The following is a 20,821-nucleotide window of genomic DNA, read 5'->3' as shown; positions in this document are numbered from 1 at the left end:
TTAGATATATTATAAAGCAACTTATGAAGCACATGAGCAGCAAGCTACTAACAGATGATGTTAAATAGTAGTCAGCCTCTCTGTTTATGTGTACATATTTATAATATAGGTAGAAATCATGCTCATTTTCATTGCCATTGCTGGCCAATTTCAGGAAACTGTAAAGCAAATCATGAAATACAATTATGAAAGGTCTTGTTCCGTGCTTTTCATTTAGCATTTATATGTTAAATAATGGTAATGAAAATCTTATACGTGAAAGGAACAGGTTAGACAATTTCTTTCAGGTCAGACTTGATTTACTGGATGTTGATAGTTAGAATAAATTCATTATTAAAATAAACACATGTAGAATCTAATAATGCATCTTTTCCTAGGCTAAATTCACATTGAAATACTTTGAATTTTTGCCTGAATGAAAATTTCCTTGTTGCTGTTCCAACCAGAATCAATAATGACATGCATTTAAGTAGACATTGAGTTGATCAATCAAATAGTTTGAAGCAAAGCTTCACAGGTTTGCATCTCAGTTGTCTGTACTACTTCATTGTGTAAAACAATTGCTCCAGCACGGGCTTCCCACAGGGTCACCGCCTCCTTCAGGCACATCCCCCTGCTCTGGCGTGGGGTCCCCCAGGGGCTGCAGGTGGGTCTCTGCTCCCCCGTGGGCCTCCCTGTGTGCAGGGCACAGCTGCCTCACCAGGGGCTGCACCAGGGGCTGCAGGGGAATCTCTGCTCTGGTGCCTGGAGCATCTCCTCCCCTCCTTCCTCACTGACCTTGGACTCTGCAGAGTTGTTTCTCTGACATATTCTCACTCATCTCTATGGCTGCAATTGCTGTTGTGCAGAAGCTTTTTCTCCCTTCTTAAATATGTTATTCCAAAGGTGCTACCACTGTTGCTGGTGGTCTCAGCCTTGGCCAGCAGCAGGTCTGTCTTGGAGCCAGCTGGCATTGGCTCGGTCAGACACGGGGGAAGCTTCTAGCAGCTGGAAAAAGTTTAATCTACAAAGCGGCACAGTAGACTGAAATCAGTGGAGTTGAAAAAGTTGTAATTTCTGCGAATTGTGCTGTTTGAATTAATTGGGGAGAGAAAGAGCCTGTAAAGCAGCTGTTCCCCTTTTTAAAGAGGGCATTGCTTATTAATTAGAATCTGAAAAGTAGTTTCTTGAAAACGTTCTTCATGTTGGCTAAATCCAAGGAAATTCTTCTTGTACCATAGTTGAATAGAAATGTAAACTCTTTTTAATTTGTAACTTTGCCAAATGTTTGCATTATACTTTCATTTCACTTTTTTTGCTTGAGCAAAAGCTTCTTTTCCTAGGTTAAATTGATCAGTTTGTTTTGTCTTGTGTTACCTAAACTTCAGCTGAGTGATAATGTCAGTATTTTGAATTTTACACTTGTTTCAGACTTCAAAGCAGTGTGTCATGTTGTTGGTTATAATAGTCACAAGCTAGGACTTAGCCAAAAATGCTGACAAGTAATAAAACCAAGGAACTGCAAGAGATCTGCAGTGGCAAAGCCTTTGGTAATATTTTACTCTGATGCAAACCCTTGTGTTACAATTCTGCATTATGAGCAAGTTTACTGTTGAGTGAGGAAGCGCTTCACAGCCTCAGTACACAAATAGATAAGATTTAAAGTTCTTGTTTTTAAAGATTTGGGAAGAACAAGGTGAAGTTAAAACACTGAGTTTTCAAGCTGAGCTCTACAGCAATAGTCCAAAAGGAATTTTTCAAATCAAATTAAGTTTTCATATGTGTGTAAATGTTGGAAAGCTGATCAGGTGGATACTGTTTCAGAAAATCTGTAAAACTAAGAGGGTAGAGAGCATGAGGAGGATTAGAGAGAAAAATAAACATTGAGCAGTCATTTTTATACCCATTTTTCAGGTGAAACAGGGAATCTTGAATAGAGGAGAGTGAGGGCTTTGCACAAAATACTTCTGATGCTTTTCTTCTCCACTGTGTTGAGAAAATGGTGAAAGAATGAATCAGAGATTTATTGGTCCAAACCAGCAGAAATCATAAATGTTCTTAGCCTGAATGCCCGTTGTACTAACAGACTGATTCACTGTGCTAGGTGTAGATAGTGGCCAGTATACCTTGACTGATATGTGTAATGGAAATTACTGCTTCCAGTTCTCTGTACACATTATGAAGCTCCTTCAGATCAATTGAATAAACACCTAAATCACTGGATAAATTCTTCTACTGTCACAGGTATTCCTGCTAACATAGGTGGACAACATTGCTTGAGAATTGCACTAAAGTAAAACTAGTGGTGCCAGTAGCGTTAAAGTGAATCAGTCCTGAAATCGATAGAGTATAGATCAGGTTCACTGCACAATTGTGGTAAGTGGCTTCACTATTGCACTTCTCAACCTGTGTGGTAGTACTCTGGAAGTGGTTTGAGATGAATGCATGGGAAATTTCTCTCTACACAGCTCACTCTCTATTAAACATTGCCCCTGAAGAATTCTGTCTGGTGCAGATGAATCTGAGGGCATATTTGCATACTGTTGTTTATCTGAAAAAAACCCCATGTTTTTCCAAAACAGTACAAAATCAGATACTTTAGAAATAAGGAAAGAAAGGCTAGAAATAATAATCCAAACAAAGGTAGAAGTGGTGGATTTAATTTTCAGAATGTCTATACAGAAATTGCATGAGCAAAAATTGTGTAAGTTCCAGATCTCCACTTTGGGGGAATTTTGGCCAGGCATTTTATATCTGATTTTGCCTGCTTCAGGGACCACAAAAGCAGCTCTAGTCTGCTTTTGTGTAATACTTGTGCTGGAGTTCTTCATTGTTGAAAAACAGATTCATTGCTTATGTCTTAAACCTGATAAAAGTCTGGGTATTCAAGAAATTGCATATTCAAACTTCCACTTTCAGACCTTTAGTCTACTACCTCACCTTCAAACCTCTGCATTTTGTATCTCTACATCATTACAACATTTTAGAAAAGAATAATGTTTTTACTACTATCCCCATTCAGAATTCTTAAAGGGGTGACAGACCCTATATTCAGTGTACTGATAATCTTGGTTAACAAGCTTGACTACTTTAATTTGGACTTCAGGTACTATTTATCTTAATTTTTTGAGATAAATAGAAATAGAAGAATGTTTAAAAAATAATAGAGTACAGGTATGCTATTCTTCAACAAGTGTTTAATCAATATATTAATAAATTATTTTCCATATTTTTCTGTTATATTTAACTTAATTTCTCATGGGAATAAAAAAGGAAAACCTGAAGTCAAAAGCCAAGCAAAAGGAAAGGATATTATTTCCTGTTCACAACAAACTTGCAAAATAATTTCTGATTTGAAAATTATTCTTCCAATGGCTGTCCTTTTGTCCTAATTATTTTCCAGTTCCCATATTGTTTTTCTTGCTTACATTGGATGTCTTGTCTTTTCTGCCATTGTTTGTCTTTTCTCTAGATTTAGTAGTGTGTTTGATTGTTATTTTTTTTTTAGTGTTCTATAATGTATTAGTTAGTTCATGTTACTTTTTCTGTAATTTGGCCTGCTTCTTGACCCATCTTAAATTAGCATTTCCCCTCAGTTTGGCTAAGGGCAGGTATTCAGAGGTTCCTGGATTCTACATTGTCTGTTATTTTGTGATGCAGGAAAGGTGCCAGTGGCCCGGGCGTACAGTGGGAGACAAGTGTGGTAGTGATCAGCCAGCACTCGTACACCAAAAGCCCCAGTATCTCATCTCTGCACTGTGCCTTGTAGCCCTGAGTGAGTTACACATCTCAGAGCAAGTTCCACACGAAGCAGATAAAAAATTCTGAAGATGACAAATGCCAATTCAAAGAGGAAAGAAAAGGATAGCACCTTTTCTGCTTAAAAATTAAGACCTTTACCCAGGTAGTAGAAGACTCAGGTTAGTTTCAGCTTAGCCTGGAGGGATTTCAATTCACCTCTTCTGTGTTCCAAAGACTGAAATTGCTTCCGCATCTGGATCATTGCACCTGGAGCAGGTTATGAAGGTGACAGCATAACTCTAGTCAAGTGGGACAAAGCTGAGATTTCAAACATCCATTTTGTATTTACAGACTTGTTAATAAAATATGCAAGCAGGTGTGTACCTTGGAGCAGGTAACAGAATGCCTTTATGGTTAGTTTTGAAGTGTCATGTGGAAAAGACAAACAATTGATGTCATCACCAGCTGCTGAGGGGAAAAATAAGTTTAGTTGTACTTAAATTGAAGCTTAATGTACTTAAATAATGTTCCCAGATGTGTGATGATAGACTCTGTTGTAACACTGGGTGGTCTGAGAATGATTGTTCCTTGGTTTTTGCTTTGGGAGTTTAAAAAGCAGAGAAGGAGCAAGACTCTTGTTAGAATAATTTCAGTTTTTGCAGACTGAGGAGTTCTCAGCAGCACTAAATATGTGGAAAGTTGGCAATGAGGTATGTGGGAATAAGAAAAACCTTTCATGTAGAAGCAAGTGAGCTGGTATCCAGTATTTATACTGCTGATATGCACTAACACTTGCTCCTATTATCAGTAGGGTTTGTAACTATAGGATATAACTCTGAATATTATAACTTTCATATCAAATAATCCAAACAGGATTAATTTCTAAGACTAGCATCCTATTGTCTAAAAGATGCAGCATTCATAGACTTCTGGTCCCATATATACAAGTGTAATGTATCTTATTTCAGACGTACTTGTTCTGGACAGTTTGTTTTAAAATGAGTGCTGCATTCTCCAGAAGATTATGATAGTTTCTCAGTTTACCTTTTCAGATTTCCAAGTCTTCATAGTCTGACACCAGTTGATACAGTCACTGTCTGTTCTGAATCATGCAAAACACAGAATGCAAAAATAGCTTCCAGCAGCAGCATGTAAAGCAGGGTTTTCTGTATCAAGGTCAGAGAATCTCTTGTGTTTGTAAGCATGGTGGGAAGGAACTAGACAAGATTTAAACATTGCTAGCATGGCATTGAAAATGCACGTCAACTAGAATATCCAGGAAAACATTCCAATCAATAGCATTTCTCTATTAATTTTTTAGATTTATTTCTCTCTTGGAGAAAATACAAGTATGTTAGTTCTATAAAATTTAACCAGGTCCGAAGCTGGGAAACTTGGTTTTATTTACTTGCCTTTTTTTTTTTTTTTTTAAATTCCACGTGGAAAGTAAGGATTAATAGAAATTCTTGTCAATATATACAACACAACAATTTTATGGTTTTTGCACAGCTGAAATACATGGCTACAATATGGGGTTTGTGGAGCTATTTTATTTTGTTTTGTTCTAATTAATTTAAAATCCTGAGCAACCAATGCATATGAACGCCTATTCTTGTGACTTCTTCACATATTCATCCTGCAGATTTGTGGACATTTCCATGGTTTAGGCAATACTGTGTTACATGCAGTTTGCAGTGAGGCTCTTCGTCTTTCTTATTGCCATATTTAGTGTATTTTTCTTTTATCTTCTCCAGACTGATGCCATGGTATCATCAGGACTCTTCTTCAAGGATGGCAAAAAACGCATTGATTACATCTTGGTCTACAAAAAGTCAAGTCCACAGGTAGAAAAGAGAAGCACGTTTGAGAAAAATTTGAGAGCAGAAGGGTTGATGTTAGAACGAGAGGTGAGTCTTGTAGCTTATATGGCATAAAAAAACCTTTATAATACTGTCATACTTCACTGAATATATAAAAGATTCCTGACAATCTTACAAGACTCTCTAGTCAGGCTATTCCCACCATTTGTTTAATACTATTAAATTAATAATAACAGTTGTTTGATATTGTGTGTAGCATGTTTTGGGGATGCATGCTTATATGCACACACACAAAGCTGTGGTGCAATACAGAGGGAAAACTTGCACCTCTGTATGCTTGCAGAGCAGAAGAAGCTTCAGTAGCTCATGTTGTTGCTTTAATATATAATCTCTATGTCTTTCAGCAGTATGTGTGATACTAAATGTCTCTCTGTTTTTCAAGGGGTTAAGATTGTCATTGTTAAATTAATCCATCCCTAGTAATGACAGTATTAATATAAAAATAAAGGAAAACAGCCACGAAAATGGCCTTGGATTTTTGCTGTTTCATGGATTACTTGTAAACAGTCATGTATTTAGTCTGTCCTGAAGTAGAGCTCCTATACTTCATGTGGTTTTTATCCTGATTTATGCTCTTCAACTCAGCAGGATTACCTTACATGTTCTGTGTTAAAGCAATGAACTTTTTACTGTTTTGAAGTACTTGAAATTCTAGCTGATAATGTAGCATCTTGAATGTTCATAAATAACTAACCTGACAGTGGATTAAAATTTCGGTTTAAGGTTTTTAAAAATTGTTACAGTCTAGCAGTAGAAATATCTAGGTTTGTTTTGATTTCAATAAATATCCCAATCTCAGCTGGTGTCAATTCAGAAGTATTGACACTTCAGAGAAAAAAAAGTGTTTATAAGAGCATAATTCTGGATACCAAGTGTTTTAATTTGTCTTCCAGTAGTATTTTTTTATCCACATCTTTTGAGAAAAATAAAATCTGAGAAATAGTATTACTGAACTGTGATATGACTTTATGGAACTGGTAGGTAGAATTGTGAACAATTTAAATTTTATTAACCCTTTAACTAAATTTTATTCTGCTTACCAAACTTTGCATTACTCAGGTTTTGGGGAATCTTAAATCAGACTCACCTCTACTGAAATATTTACTTATAAAAACTCAAGCAAATAGATCTGAGAGAAGGGTATGGAACTGAAGTGTTCGTAAGGAGAGATTAATATAGGAACCTGTAATGCTGAAACTCTTGTACAAATAAATCGGTGATAAAAAACATTTGTGTAGACTATTCCTTGTAATTTTACAAAAGATGTCAAGTTGTACAGAGATCACATTTATAAGTTCATAGCAGATATTGCAATTACTTAACTGTTCCCTGGAGTTACCATTTTGGCAGAGTGGGACCTGCAGCCTTCTCTCAGCTGTTTGTATGTCTCTAGCAGCTGAGCACTATTCTCCTTAAATGGGAGACACACCAAATGGTCTTCAAACTGCTCATCTAAGATGATTTTGAGGGGATTGGAAATTAATTCATTTAATCCATGTCAAAAAATGCTGCATAAAGTCTTTCTCTACTTTTGCTATGTTTATAAGCAGAGATCTGTCCTACAGATTCCTTTTGACAGTTACTAATTTACTCATATTATAGGGTTAGGGAGGGAAAAAAAAAAAGTTATTACTTTGCCTAACTGAGAGCACTTACAGTGTTTTCAGACTTCCATGGCCACTTCAGGCTTAAAAGCAGAATTTGACCCTGAAGAATGCTTTTAAAACAGTGAATGCCATAAAGGTTTGAATTATTAATATGTATTTGTTTGTTACCGCTCTTTACAGCCAGCTGTTACCAACAGTGATATCATGTTTGTTAAAATTCACTGTCCATGGGAGACATTGTGCAAATATGCAGAAAGAATGAACATCAGGATGCCTTTCAGGTATTGTGGAAACTATTTTAAGAAACTTGTAATTTACTGCTTAATATTGGAAGCTCATTACTTACCGTAAGGCAGTCTTTGCTGCGTTGTGGCCAGGCATGTTTATATTTAACTTAGTGAGGTGATAGAGGGGAGAAACAAATAATAGGCGCTGTTCTTTTCACATTTACGTGTGGTACTTGTTTTTAAACTTACCTTCCAAGTCAAATCAAGCATGTCTTTAGAAATACTGTTAGTAGTTCACACATTGTTTTGTCTGTCCTTAGCAGAGTTTCAGATATTCTCCATCTGAGCTCAAGTGTTCTCCATGATTTTAAGGTATTTCTGAAGTCTTACCTAAAGGCAAGTGAAATGACAGAAATAGCTTGTGTCTCCTTTGTCTCCAATGTAACACATACTGGCATACTTTGAATAAAATGAGATACCTTTATTTCTTGGTCCTATGAACTGAAATGAATTCCTTGTCTATGTGCTAAACAAATTCTATCATATGTTTTTGCAATAAGTATTTGTTATATATTTGTAGGACAAGTTAGTATCTCCTGCAGTACTACAGAAGTTTTTAAAGGAGAAAGTGTCCCTTTTCAAATCAATTAATAATGTTCTTCCAGAGAGAAGAGCATGTAGTGTGCTGTAATCCTCATAGGGAGTTAAAGTAGTAACTAGATGCCAAAGCTCTGTGACTCACAGAAAATACCCTTACAGCACTCCTTTCTCACTTGGATTGCCAAGTGCTCTATCTTTCATGTCCCTGCTGATTTCAGCTATTGCGATGTGGCTCTCTTGCATTGGTCCTAAGCCAGAAAGAGTCATTGTGAAGCATCCTTTGCTCAAAACTTCCTTCAAATACCCAGTTCTATACTGAGCTTCCACATCATCCCATTAAGCCTTCAAAGTCCTTCCCACAAAAAAAATGTTTTCTGTAGCAGCCATCTTCCATATGTTTGAGAATATTATTATATTGCTATTTGAGTTTCTCTAGTTTAAGTAATTACTTGTCAACATTTTAAATATAGGAATGTTTGCATATGTGTATACACACACATAAAAAATCTACATTCCAATTAAAAAATAGTTCTTTCTTGCTTTTGATACTTCAAGTCACAAAATTAAATTAGGATTTAGTAATGGTTTGTGTTCATCATTTTAGTAACTTCACAGATCAGTAGTGCTCTTGAGAAAAAAAAAGGGCTGACTTGCAATGCTGCTTTATTTGGAAGGCATTCAAAGTTTATTATATTATTAACTGACATGTGAATGTATTCTCTTTATTTTTCTTTTCTTCCCAAAGTGTCTGATCCATGTTTCTTTGTCTCTGGGTTGTTGCTTTAGCTTCCTTTTATCACATTCTGTTCGGTACACCAAAAGTAGATAAAATGCTAACTTCTGCTGCTTCACCTTGTTGGAATTTTGCTGTAGAATGAAACATTTATTTGCTAAGAAAAAAGTCCGCTGTCCACCTGTACCTCCATAATAGTACTGTGAGAAATGGTAAATTGATCACCATTTCTTTTCTCTTTAAAAAGATGTTAGTAGGAATTTAATTTAAACTTGTGTGAATAATTCAGACAGGCTATTTCTTTAATTTCCATACTTCTTAAAAAATAAGAGTGAAAACAGTTTTCTTGTGAACACAAAGTGGACGTAGCAGAATAGAACAAAGGTCTGTCTTGCTCTGCCAACAGCCAGTCTGAAGTGTCCAATACAGAAGCTGAGCAGATCTAGATGAGTGTTTCATGATGCCTTCTCTCTTCCCAGAAGGCTGTGGTTTGGAGGCTTTCTGAGGCAGAGTTCATGTCTTCATCTTTGCTTATACTAGCCCCTGATGGCTTTTCATGGATGCAAAAATAGCCATCTACATTTCCGTAACAGTATCCTGTGACCATGCATTTTATAATTCAATTGCATGTTCTGTCAAAAGCACTTCTGTTTGTTTTAAGTCTTGAGCTTGCTTATTTCAATCAAACTTTTCTTAACTGGATGGCATATATTGTTTCCCTGAGATCACTATTTTCTCCGTTCACAGGACAGAGGAAGCTCAAATCATACAATTATAGTGAACTAGAGTAGTTCCCTCCCAAGATGTTTTAGGTTGTCCTTAGGTTGTTTTAGGTAGTCCTGCAAGGAGTTCAACTTGATGATCCTTATGGGTCCCTTATAACTTGAGATATTCTATGATTCTAAGAAGAGATTATTTCTTTTAGCCTTTATCTGATTTATCAGTGGTTTCTGACTGTCCGTTTTTAATACATGATCAAAGAAGAGAGCTAACCTTCCCTGCAGTACTTTAAGGTAGTACACCCTTGTTCTCAGGCACTGTATTGCAAAATTCTGGCTTTTGGTTACGGTCACTAAAATATGTCAGTATTATATATGAATAATACATGAAGAATTAAACTCATGCTTTTTAGGTTCACTTGGCTCAATCCAGGAATCTAAACAAAATCAATAGAATTATTACACAGGTTAAGAAGTATTTCTGTTGCTGAAAAGTAAAAATGCTTTTTGCTCACCCAAGGGACCACCTAGCATCCCAGAACTGTTTTAGCATGGCATTACACCTAAATGTGTTGGAAGATACATAGTATACATCATATATGTAATATAGAGGGAATCTCAGTGTTTCGATTACAAAATGAAATTTTTCTTAACAGTTGAAAAGACTGGTCTGTGGTAATCACTGTTGTTCTGTATATGGTTTCAAACAAGATTAGTTAGCACCAAGGTTATATCATGACTCAATTATATATTTTTTAACAATTTATATGTATTTTTGTGAAGTATATGGTCTGTCAGTAGAAATTAAACCCTATTATGTATTTCTGGAACTTAAACAATAGTTTAATTTTATCTATGTCTACAAGTATCTCTTGTGACAAATAATTATTATTGTGTGTAATGAATAAATTAGTTGTATCTATAGCTTAGCTGGATTCCATCTGTGCAAAACAGCTAGGGGCAATTAAAGGGAGTGAAGGAATGGTTTTGTTAAAAAATGTAATGTCTGAAAATCTTTTAATAATCCTTCATTGCTTTGTGTAAAATTCTGCCTAGTAGTATCAAGTGTCAGGCCGCCAACAGCCTGCAGATTGGTAGATACATAATTCTCCAATGGTCATGAATTTTCCAGGCAACATTTCCTTCTCAGTCCTTTTAATGTATTCATTTCATTGTTACCTTAATGTAAGTAATGTACCTTAAACAATCTCAAATACTGCCCAAATGGGCAGTTACAGATCTTGTTAATTATGTATGGTTCTAGGCTAAGAAGTGATGGAGAAGTATCCAGAGTGGAAGTACCATTCCTGTTTGTGTTAGAATGGGGGCAGGGGGAGGATAGAATATCAACTGAAAAATAATGTTAAACCTTTATAATAATGTATCCAAATAAGCTTGTTTTAATTCCTCCTAAAAAATAAACCTTGCAGAAGTAGAAAGGATTTAGGCAGATTTTTAAGTAGATGATGAACTAAGTGAGGAGCACAGCCCCTGGTGCTGAACTTCACTGTCCCCAGATGAGTGCCATGGTAGAGATACGGATACCTCGAGGAATCTGCAAGATCGAGGCCTTTGTGTGGTTGAAATGTGACATGAAATGACAGGAGGAGGCCAGAACAAAACCTGAAACTAGATGTGCAAAATATTATATTGCAGTAAATATGTCTCTATATGGTTTCAAAGTAACTGTTCTCAGAAGACTTTACTGGGAATTAATGGTCTGTTTCTCTAAGTGTCTATGAGCAGTGAAGGGTGGAGAGAAAAGAACTGTTAACATAGAAGTTGTTTGTTGCAGTTAGTACTCCTAGATTTTTAGGGCTGTGTATTGTTCTTCACTTGGATGCAAAATGTCAAGGGACGGTGATGGTATACCCCTTCGGAGAATGAAGATAGTATCTAATGGCATTAAGTGCTTATGGTGTTCAATGCATAGAGTGGATGAAGTATTTAATAGCATGGAAGCCCTGGTGATTCTTCTAAAATGAGTTTTGTGAAATCAAAGCTAAGAAGGATCACATGAAATAAATACTAGCATGACACCATTGAACCCTGTCTGATGGGTGTCTTATGAATGAATTATTGATTAGCTATTATTATTATTATTAGCTACAAATCTAACATTTCACTTTGACTTGGGAACAAATTTCAAACTTGCAAATATGTGGAAATACAGCATTTTAATGACTTATTCTATTTCAATAGCCTTTTTTAAGTGTTTTTCACCTTTCTGCCTATGAAAATGCATGTTTTTAAATGTCCGGTGTTCCTTTATAATGTTTATGTCCTTTTCACCTGTCTCCTACTTGATTATTTTCAGCTAATTTTTGCTATTCTTTCAGGAAAAAATGTTATTACACTGACTGGAGGAGCAAAACCATGGGCAGGTTGGTGGGTGATGTGTAGCTTCTAATTTTGTCAGATAGTCACCCTGCTAAAGAAAATTCATTCGCAGTTGTAAATTTATCTAGAAAACGTGGAAAATTAGATTATTTTCCTGAAAACTCAAAATATGTTAGCTCAAAGTGTTAAAATATTCATCTGTAACAAGATGCAGTACTTTAAAGCCTTGCCAGTTCTCATTTTAGAAATGCAAAAATGTTTATGCTGAGGAAAAAAAAGTCTTATCTTGACAGCAAAGATTTAATACTGGATTTATCTCTACAGTTACGTCTGCTGTTACCAAGCATACTTCTTTAGCATGAAAGATACTTTTGAGTGTATGTCTCCAGATTCTGATAGTCAGCTATTTCCTGAGACCTACAAATGTAACTTCTCTCATGTGTCCTGGTGATCAGGGCTAAATCAACGCCTCACACCAAAGGCTGTTTTAAGTTCTTACTTGATAGTTGACAGAATAACTTGTACGCTGCAGTGAAAGTTGTTTAACTCTCTGGGAGACAGACAGATGCAAACATTACCTGCGGTGGCTGTCGCTGCTCCTGTCAGCCAGGAGAAGGGTACAAGAGGCCATAGCAGCGGGTGAAAGGAGCCTGGGGGAGCTGAGGAGCGAGACCGAGGGACACTGTGAGCTTTAATCACTCCCTGTTGCTCTAGTCAGATGTAATGATGTCTTGTAAATCCTAGTTGCCTACAGAAAAGATATGAAAATTTTTACATGGGGGAAATCTCCTGGAAGAGTTTTCTATCATGGGTTTTCTCAAGATGGATCTTGAGATGACTTTAGATTTGATTTAGGTTCTCCTGTTGTTACTTTAGATGATGAAGAGCTCTCATTATTTCTCAGGAACAATTTAAGTAGTCTCATGATATCAGTTTGCAAGATGATCAGCTAACAAAAATAGACAAAGCACTGTTGAACAGTAAAGTGAGAAAACTTTAAACACATGAGCAGATAAAATATATTGAAATAAAACAATCTGTAACATAAATTTACAACTGCGTTTTTTTCCTCTTCCCAGTCATTCACATGCTTGCTCTATTTTAATGTGCATTATGAAAAATATAAGTGATGTGCTTTGTAATGCAAAGGCAAAATCAACAAGCTTTACTGCAAAATTGTCTCATTCCATCTGTAATCCATCCGATGAGTTCTAGATATTAAATACATTTATTTTCCTTATTTAGAAGGACAGAGGTCTGAAACGTGCAACTGAAGTTGCAGAGTAACTGTGAACCAAGTAATAAACACTTTTCATGCCAGATTGTTTTTTCATTTGAGACAAATGCTTTTACCTGTGATTTACTTCATGAGAATCTGGAGATGAATATTTTTCTGATTATTTTTTCTGGCACTTTATATAATCCAGTGTACAAAGGAATAGTGTGGGGAAAAAAAAGCTACATCTATAAATGAAATCTAACTCTGAAATTGCTGCCATACACATCTCATCATTTTAACTTCTACTACTGTAATTGTTCCTTTGCATTTTACAACTTTCCAAACTTAACTGCTTCTCTGTAATTTATCAAATCTCTCATATTTCTAAGGTAAGTGGAGTTTACAAGAGCTATGATGAAGGACGATATTAAAATCCTTGTATATCAAAGGTAAAATTTTAAGGCTGTAGAGTTCCTATAGTTTAAGAATATGAGGTAACACTGGTATATTAGACCCTGCTGTGACATGTACATTTCTCTGAATTTACTGACATGGTTGCACGCTACATACGTATCTATAAATGTCCTTTTTAAAGTCTGCAAAAGAGTTTTAGGAACATGAATGAAAGGACAGAAGATAAATGTAATGCTTACTGGTATACCATCTTTCGTGTATGTGATATCTATGTAGTATCTCTCTATTTCGTTATTTATGTACCTTAAAAAAACCCTTTACCATGGTGCTTGTTCCTATGAAGCTTGAATTCTATTCATAGGGCTGCACTATAGAAGTAAAGTTATCATGCTCCTTAAGAGCAATATTTGGAAAGACTTCAACAAATCTTTTCAAAGGAAAGGAAGTTGCTAAAAGTGGGATATGCAAGTAAATAATGTAGCTATCAAAAATTGTCTGAACTCTAAGATTTAAGACTGAATAATCTAATGAATCAGTCTTGTATCTGCCATATCAAGCACACTGATTTCATGCTGGTTCAGAATGACATTGAGGAATGCAGCTTCACTCTGCCCACTGAAATGTTGAAATAAATTTATGCTTCTAAGGACAGAGAACCAAAAATGACTTTGTTTAGCAGCTGAGCTGCAATAATTTTGCATTGCAAAAGGACTTCTAAAACTTCTTGGATTTCAATCTGCACACTGAAGTGAAATTATTAATATCATTCCATTGAACAAATATAGTATCATTTTTTCCTTTTTTGGTGATGATTGTATCCATATGTTGAATCTGTCAACCATAACATGTTTCCTATTACAAAACATGGAATCATAGCACGCCCATGTAATTTGGTGATATATGGTTGACAATTCTGGCCAATCTTGAGAGGTGCAAACACCGAGGAAACTGCTGGGTTGTGATTGCTGTCAGAAATACCTAACATGATCAGTGGTAGTTGCTTAATTCTGGTATCTCGTTCCTTGAGTCTGATGAGATAATTCCAAACTCACCTATACTGTGTTCCTTTGCATTGCAGTCTGCTGAGTAAATGTAATCTGCAAGGATTTTTGGACTAACTAGTTCTGCAAAAAAGAACAACCAAACAAATAGAACAGTACAGTCGAGCTTGGAAGTTGAGCAAAGCTGAAATTACAGGCAGCTTCATAAAATATTAAATTTTATATCCAAGAATAAAATGTGTATGTGTTTCAGAATAGTATCTCGTAGTCCAAGGTGAATAAAGTCACAGTAGCACCAGCTGGAGTGGTTTCAATAAGAGCACACCTGAAGCAGCAACCCATATCTTGGCAGCACTGTTCCACTGGGACATTTTTTGATCTCATGGCATGAATTCCTGACTTCATGAATGACTTCACCAGACCAGCTCTGTCTGCTTTTTCTCTTACTAAATAGACTATGCTGAATGAGTTAAGTCAGGAATCAGTTTAAACTGCTACTTTTGACCTAGAAAGCCACTCTGAGTAAAAATGCTAATACTTAATCCTTTGGTTTAGGCAAAAATTTGTCTTAAATTTCTTACCACTTTGAATGAAAGCTCCATGAAACTCCATTTCTTCTTCAACTGTAAAATAATGTAAGCCAAAAAAAGAGGTGTCTCTTGCTGGATTATTTTTGCACATGGGGGGATGTACTTTTCAGTTGAATTATTCTATGCTATCTGAAGGCACTAAATTTTGGAGTTATCAACAATAAATGATGTAATGAAAAAGCAATCACACCTTAGATAAAAAGTCTTTTTGCCACAGAAGAGAAATTGCAAATATCATGTGGACATAATTTGTGATTTACTCGGATGCTGTTCATTACTTGACATGTTCAAAGCAGCAGACATGAATTTTAAACGAGCTGATTTCTTTAAGATAATTATCTACTAGTTTTTTTAGATTGTTGGAGAGGGAAAATGATAAAGACTTCTCACGTAACCCATTTTAAAAGAATTTCATAATAAAAAATCTGAAATCAGGTGCATTGTTTTTCTGTTCTTCCTGATGTATCTGCATATTTTCCTCATTAAAGAAAAGCCTGGGTTTTGACTCTAAAAAAAAATCAGCATGCGTATAACAGAAAAAAGATGAGGAAAATAAAGTGAAAACTGTACTTACATACACTGTGTGTAACTTTGTACTGAGAGAACTTCCACTGGTACCAGTACAGCAAATCAGCTCATACAGTAAGGTATTATTTGAGTAAAGGAGACACTTAAGGGATTCTCCTGCCTAGGAACTGCATTTTGTGTTTCAGTTTTATGAACAGTTAGGTTCTGTGGCTCATAATACTTAGTGTGAAACAGAGTGGTGTCCCTCAAGTGCAGTCCGTTACATATAGAGTGTGCACCAGTACCTTGGCAATATATAGCAAGAAGAAAGTTCTGTGCATTTTAAATGAAAAAGTAAAATTCTGATCCCACATTTGACTTAGATTTCTGTCTGACACTGTGTCAAATTGGGGTAGAACTTTTTTGCTGATGATGATAATGAGGTACATTTTCACCAAGGTCGCTTTGCTTCCTGAGAGCAACTTACTGTGTCATCACATATTACTCTTAGTTATGAAATGGGTAGCTGTGCTTCTGCTGAGCACAGACAATTAAGTATTCACCTCAGATAAAAAAATCTGATACTTATCTTTACACTTCTTGTGGATGTGAGATATATATGCTTTATATATCATGCATACATATTCATGGAGTAAGGCCCAAATGCTGCTTAAAAAAAATATTATTTAGGGAATGTTTTTCTAAAATGTAGACTTTTTCTGAATTCTGGATATGCTTACAGTGTCATAATATTGCACTCATTTAATATGAGACCTACTCCTTCAATACCCATATTTCCTTGCCGTTGAATATGAAAAAAGTATAGGTCAGCAAGGAGTGCAAAATTGAAGTGATAAGGAGGTAACTTCTAGCATTTGCTTAAAAAATTAACTGCACTTCACTAGATTGACCCCTTTATAAACCATGTCCTGAGACACTATTTAGGCAAGTCTCCAATAAAGCAAGCCCTTTATGTTATCAGTATCTAATGTAATCAGGGATACAAAAATTATGTCTGTGGTTTATAATGTCAATTTTTGGGAAACTGCAGGAAGTCATACCTAGGGGTTTTTTTTTCTAAGTACTGCCTAACTGTATCTGCATAATGTATCTTTTACTTTATTTGATCATCCTGTTTTGTAAGGCATCCCGTTTTGTAAGGCAATATCAGCCCTTAGATTTTGAGGACAATTTTGCAGGGGCAGGCTTTATTGAAAACAGAAAACCATAAAAATTTGATCCTGAGCAGTCTCGTATTTAGTTTCAAATTTATTAATTTTAGTGTCCAAGTTGCCAGGCAAGGGAGGGAGGAAGAACTACACTTGCCTTGTCCAGTGGGGCTAGAGAAAGTAATCGGAGATATTCCTGGGTAAGCATAAGCATCCTCAGTTCTGCCAGATGAACTACCTTGAAAAGTTGTTTTCCCCAGCTTCAGTACTGCAGTCCCATCTCAAAGCATAATCCCACTGATTTTAGGATGAGTTGTGCTCAAGTAAAGTGTGCAAGATAGATCACAAATAAATACAGTTAATTTTGTTCTTTAGAAGTCCTTATTTTCTTTTAGTTCCTTAATGTGGAAATTTCCTGCTTTCATTTGATTTCCAGTATGATGTCACTAAATATGCAGTGTTGGAGATAGAAATAACAAGCAGGTGAGAGCGTGTAAATTTGATTTGCTATTGTCTCAGTTTGCAGAGGAATATGAGAGAGCTGAAAAGTTGGTTGCCCAGAAATCCAATGAAGCTTGATAAGGAGGCCCTACCTGATCTGGAAGAAACAGATTGCTACACAGCACCCTTTAGCCGTGCACGCATACACCAGTAAGTGCTGAAGCTGGAAAGGCAGCGCCAGAGACCACAAGGATTTTTTATTTTCTCACTTCTAAGCAAGTGCCACGGAGGCAGCTATTAACAGATGGTCACTGGCAAATAGCCAGTATCAGATTTGATATTTTCTATGGGTTTTCTCTTAAAGCCAAACATCTACTGTCTCTTACTTGCTATTTGATGGTCGTTCAGTACTATAAGCAGAAATTTGACTGAAAAATGAGCACTGCCTTTTTGGTTTAGAAGTTTTTCTTTCCATTACATTATGCAAATACTTGCTCAAGTTTGCTTTGCTTAATTACAAATTTTACTTAGGCAAAACCTGAGACAGCTGTTGAAATTGGGAACACCTGGAGGCAAGTGAAAACCAGTGGTGATTTTTTTTTCATCAGATCTGCTTTTTAAAAATTCTTTTGTCTCTGAAAGTATAAATATATATATGCCAAATAAAACTGTATTTCAAATCAGCATGTTAATGGTGATGTAGTTAAACTGTGCCATAAATTTTTTTCAGGACCCAAAAAGTTTAATTTAAAATTCTGGCTGTTTCTTCATTTTTAAAGTGTTTTGTGATAGTTCTTTTAGGAGAGAAGAGTTCACTTAAAGTAGAAATATAAATTAGGCTAAATATTAATTTTTTTCTTAGTAAAGAAGCTATATGCTAGTGGACTGACTTTACACTGGAAAGACAGAGTAATTGCATTATAATCTCATTTTTTTCCCATGATTTACTATATTGCATTAGATCAATCACCTGGTTTTGGTGTTATTTCTCAACCAGCTCAGCTGACGTTACCAACTGTAACAGTGTCACTTTTGGCACAGCTGAGTAGGCGAAAGCTCCTACATGTCAGATTTCTGGCGTCCGGAATCCAGAGCCATCTGGGAAAGGATGCTTTATTTGGCTCATCCTAGGATTCTCTGAGGGAAAGTGGTTGTAGAGCTGCTACTCGAGTGTCCAGTGCAGGGAGATGATTTTTTTTTTTTCTAAATAGTAGTTCTGGTAGTTCTATGACACAGACATCTGCCAACTTGTAAGTAACTTGAATTTGAGAACAACCACTATGTCTGAAGATCTTCTTAAAATTAATTATATCCAGAACAGAAATGACCTAGATAGTAGGATATTTTAGAATTTAGTTTTAGTTGCTCTGTTTTCCCAGCAGTCATCTGTGATGATGATAAATTTATTGGACCTGAGAAGATGCTCTAGGGATGTAAAATCTTATGTCTTGTGCAGTAACCAAGGAGGGTAAAGATCCAATAAATCACTGAAAGAAAAAAAACGCTTGAGCAGCTATGTTTCAACACCTATGCCTTGTTTTGAATATTAAAAGACATTCATTATTTTAATAGTTTTACAATAAACAACAAAGACAGCTTCTTCAGCAATTCCACAAGAAGTAGAATCGTGCATCACATGCTACAGAGAACTAAGTATGAAGATGGAAAATCCAAAATGGGTGAGACATCTGTATTTTTTTCCTAACCTGAAGCTATAAAAATTTTGTATCTTTACTTGCCTGAAAAAGTATCATTTGAGTAAACTCAAATAATTTTGCCATTCCTTGAAATCTTCTTATTCACTCAGTAACAAAGTTGAAGGAATGTCACATCAATTATTTTCTTAAATAACTCAGTGAAAGCTGGCAATATTTTCCACGTAATTACTCATTCCTTAAAATAAATTTGAAAGGTTATGATAACTTTATGTGATCAAGAGCCACAATAAAGATAACATATACCTCAGAAAATTATTGAGTGTTTTCAAGGACTGGTCCTAGTAGTTCTGCTACTGCCCAGCAGTTCCAGTCCAGCAGAATCAATGTGAGCTACACTTAACTTATTTGAGGTCTCCATGCAGCAGAGGCAGTTGACCTGAAGATTAAATTCAGTTTATATCAACACTCCTATTAAAATGTTATTTTTTAGAAGGTCTAACTATTCATTTTCATTTGTAATGAACAGGGGATGTATGTATCATTTCCTATATTCTTTGCAGGAATTGAGAATTAAATATACGTAGACATGTTAAAACCTTATGAAGATGATAGAAATTACAGAAAGTTGTTGCTTGAATTTCTGAAAAAAAGCGGTAGTAAGAAAAACGTAGAAAGTGAGGGTTCAAATCTAATGCCTTTGAAGTTGATGATGGCAAATTTCATTACGGGATTAGTTTAGTGTAATTTGTATATTTGAATGGACAAATCTGAAATCCATCATAAGTACTTTGTTCTTGGGGAAACTCATGGCTATGGGTGTGCTCTTACAGGCTACTGAATCTTCATTATAATTATTAATGGATGTTTATTTATTATTTTTTATAATGTGCTTTGATAGTACAACAAATTTGGTTTTAGGAAGACTAGGAACTGATTCAAGATGCTGTAGCCAGTATGGTGCAGAGCACTGCTCTGATACAAAGTCCTTCAGCTGGCTTGTATTTAAAATAACAACAGGTTAGCTTTTAACTCTGCAGGGGTTTTGCTGCCTCACGGATTGTCTGTCTGTACCGCTCTCTGTGTATGTCAGATCATCTGGTCACCCCAAAAATCTGTATCATGTGCTCTGATGAACAGCACGTGAATGTAACTTTCTTCTCACACTTGATCTGGCATGAGCACCCGACCCTGAGAGAAAGGCTGCAGACATTGGCCCTCAGAAAGTTGCTGTAGTTTGTCAGAGCCAGAAATCTCAAGGGATCGGCAAGAGCTGCACAAACAGTTGGTGGAATTAGTGATTGCTGTCATGTTTAGTAGCATCCTAGGCATCTAGTATTGTTACATTCTCAATATGTAACTTGAAAATTCGCACTGCTTGAAATTAAATGTGTATAAAAAAGTGATATCAGAACTAATGCTTTTTTTTCTTTTCAGGTATTAATAGGTTACTAAATAATGGAACATATGAAGCAGCATTCCCACCACATGAGGTGACCTGGTTAATTTTGTATTTGTGTTTATATTTAGATTAAAGCTTGCACTAATGTTTTGAGGTACTACTTCATGTTTAATTTTGTCCTGCAAACTTTTAATTTCACCATGTAATCTGTTGAGACTTTTTTGATTTATAGCTCTTACTTTAATATTGGCTTTTAAAATTTTTCTCATGCAATGTATTATAATAACTTCCTGCAGCATTTTCTTGCTGAACTAGAATATCATAATTCTTTTTTTATTTTTATGAACCGGACATTGCCTGTGGAGTTCTTAATGAGACTATCAGTTGTTTCAAATGGTTCCATTTAGTTGTATTGAATGATTTTTGCCTGCCACCTACAAAATTTTCTGGTTTTCTAATAGCTTGTGCACTTGATCACAGTTAGGGAGACTGCTTAATTATTTCCCATTTAGTCTTTTCTGAATAGGTCTGGATAACTTCTACTTGACAATATCTTTTTCAGTAGGTTAATGTCTACTGAAGACTGTAAATCCATGA

General features: G+C 35.7%; 1 protein-coding gene across 3 annotated transcripts in view; it reads left to right on the top strand.

Annotated features, from left to right (window-relative positions):
- The window catches only part of ANO3 (anoctamin 3), a 209,198-nt gene that overhangs the window by 137,314 nt on the left and 51,063 nt on the right, over positions 1-20,821 (top strand). For 2 of the 3 annotated variants that reach the window (XM_074842232.1, XM_074842234.1), the window contains exons 5-10: positions 5,475-5,627; positions 7,388-7,488; positions 11,826-11,870; positions 17,246-17,377; positions 18,740-18,846; positions 20,260-20,315. In XM_074842232.1, the coding sequence (XP_074698333.1) occupies positions 5,475-5,627; positions 7,388-7,488; positions 11,826-11,870; positions 17,246-17,377; positions 18,740-18,846; positions 20,260-20,315 (594 nt within the window). The remainder of the gene's footprint in view (positions 1-5,474; positions 5,628-7,387; positions 7,489-11,825; positions 11,871-17,245; positions 17,378-18,739; positions 18,847-20,259; positions 20,316-20,821) is intronic. The other variant, XM_074842233.1, reaches the window with a different exon arrangement.

Source organism: Strix aluco, chromosome 16 (assembly GCF_031877795.1).
Source record: "Strix aluco isolate bStrAlu1 chromosome 16, bStrAlu1.hap1, whole genome shotgun sequence".
Taxonomy (NCBI): domain Eukaryota; kingdom Metazoa; phylum Chordata; class Aves; order Strigiformes; family Strigidae; genus Strix; species Strix aluco.
Note: the sequence above shows the minus strand (reverse complement) of the source record. Positions and strands in the feature narration are given on the sequence as shown.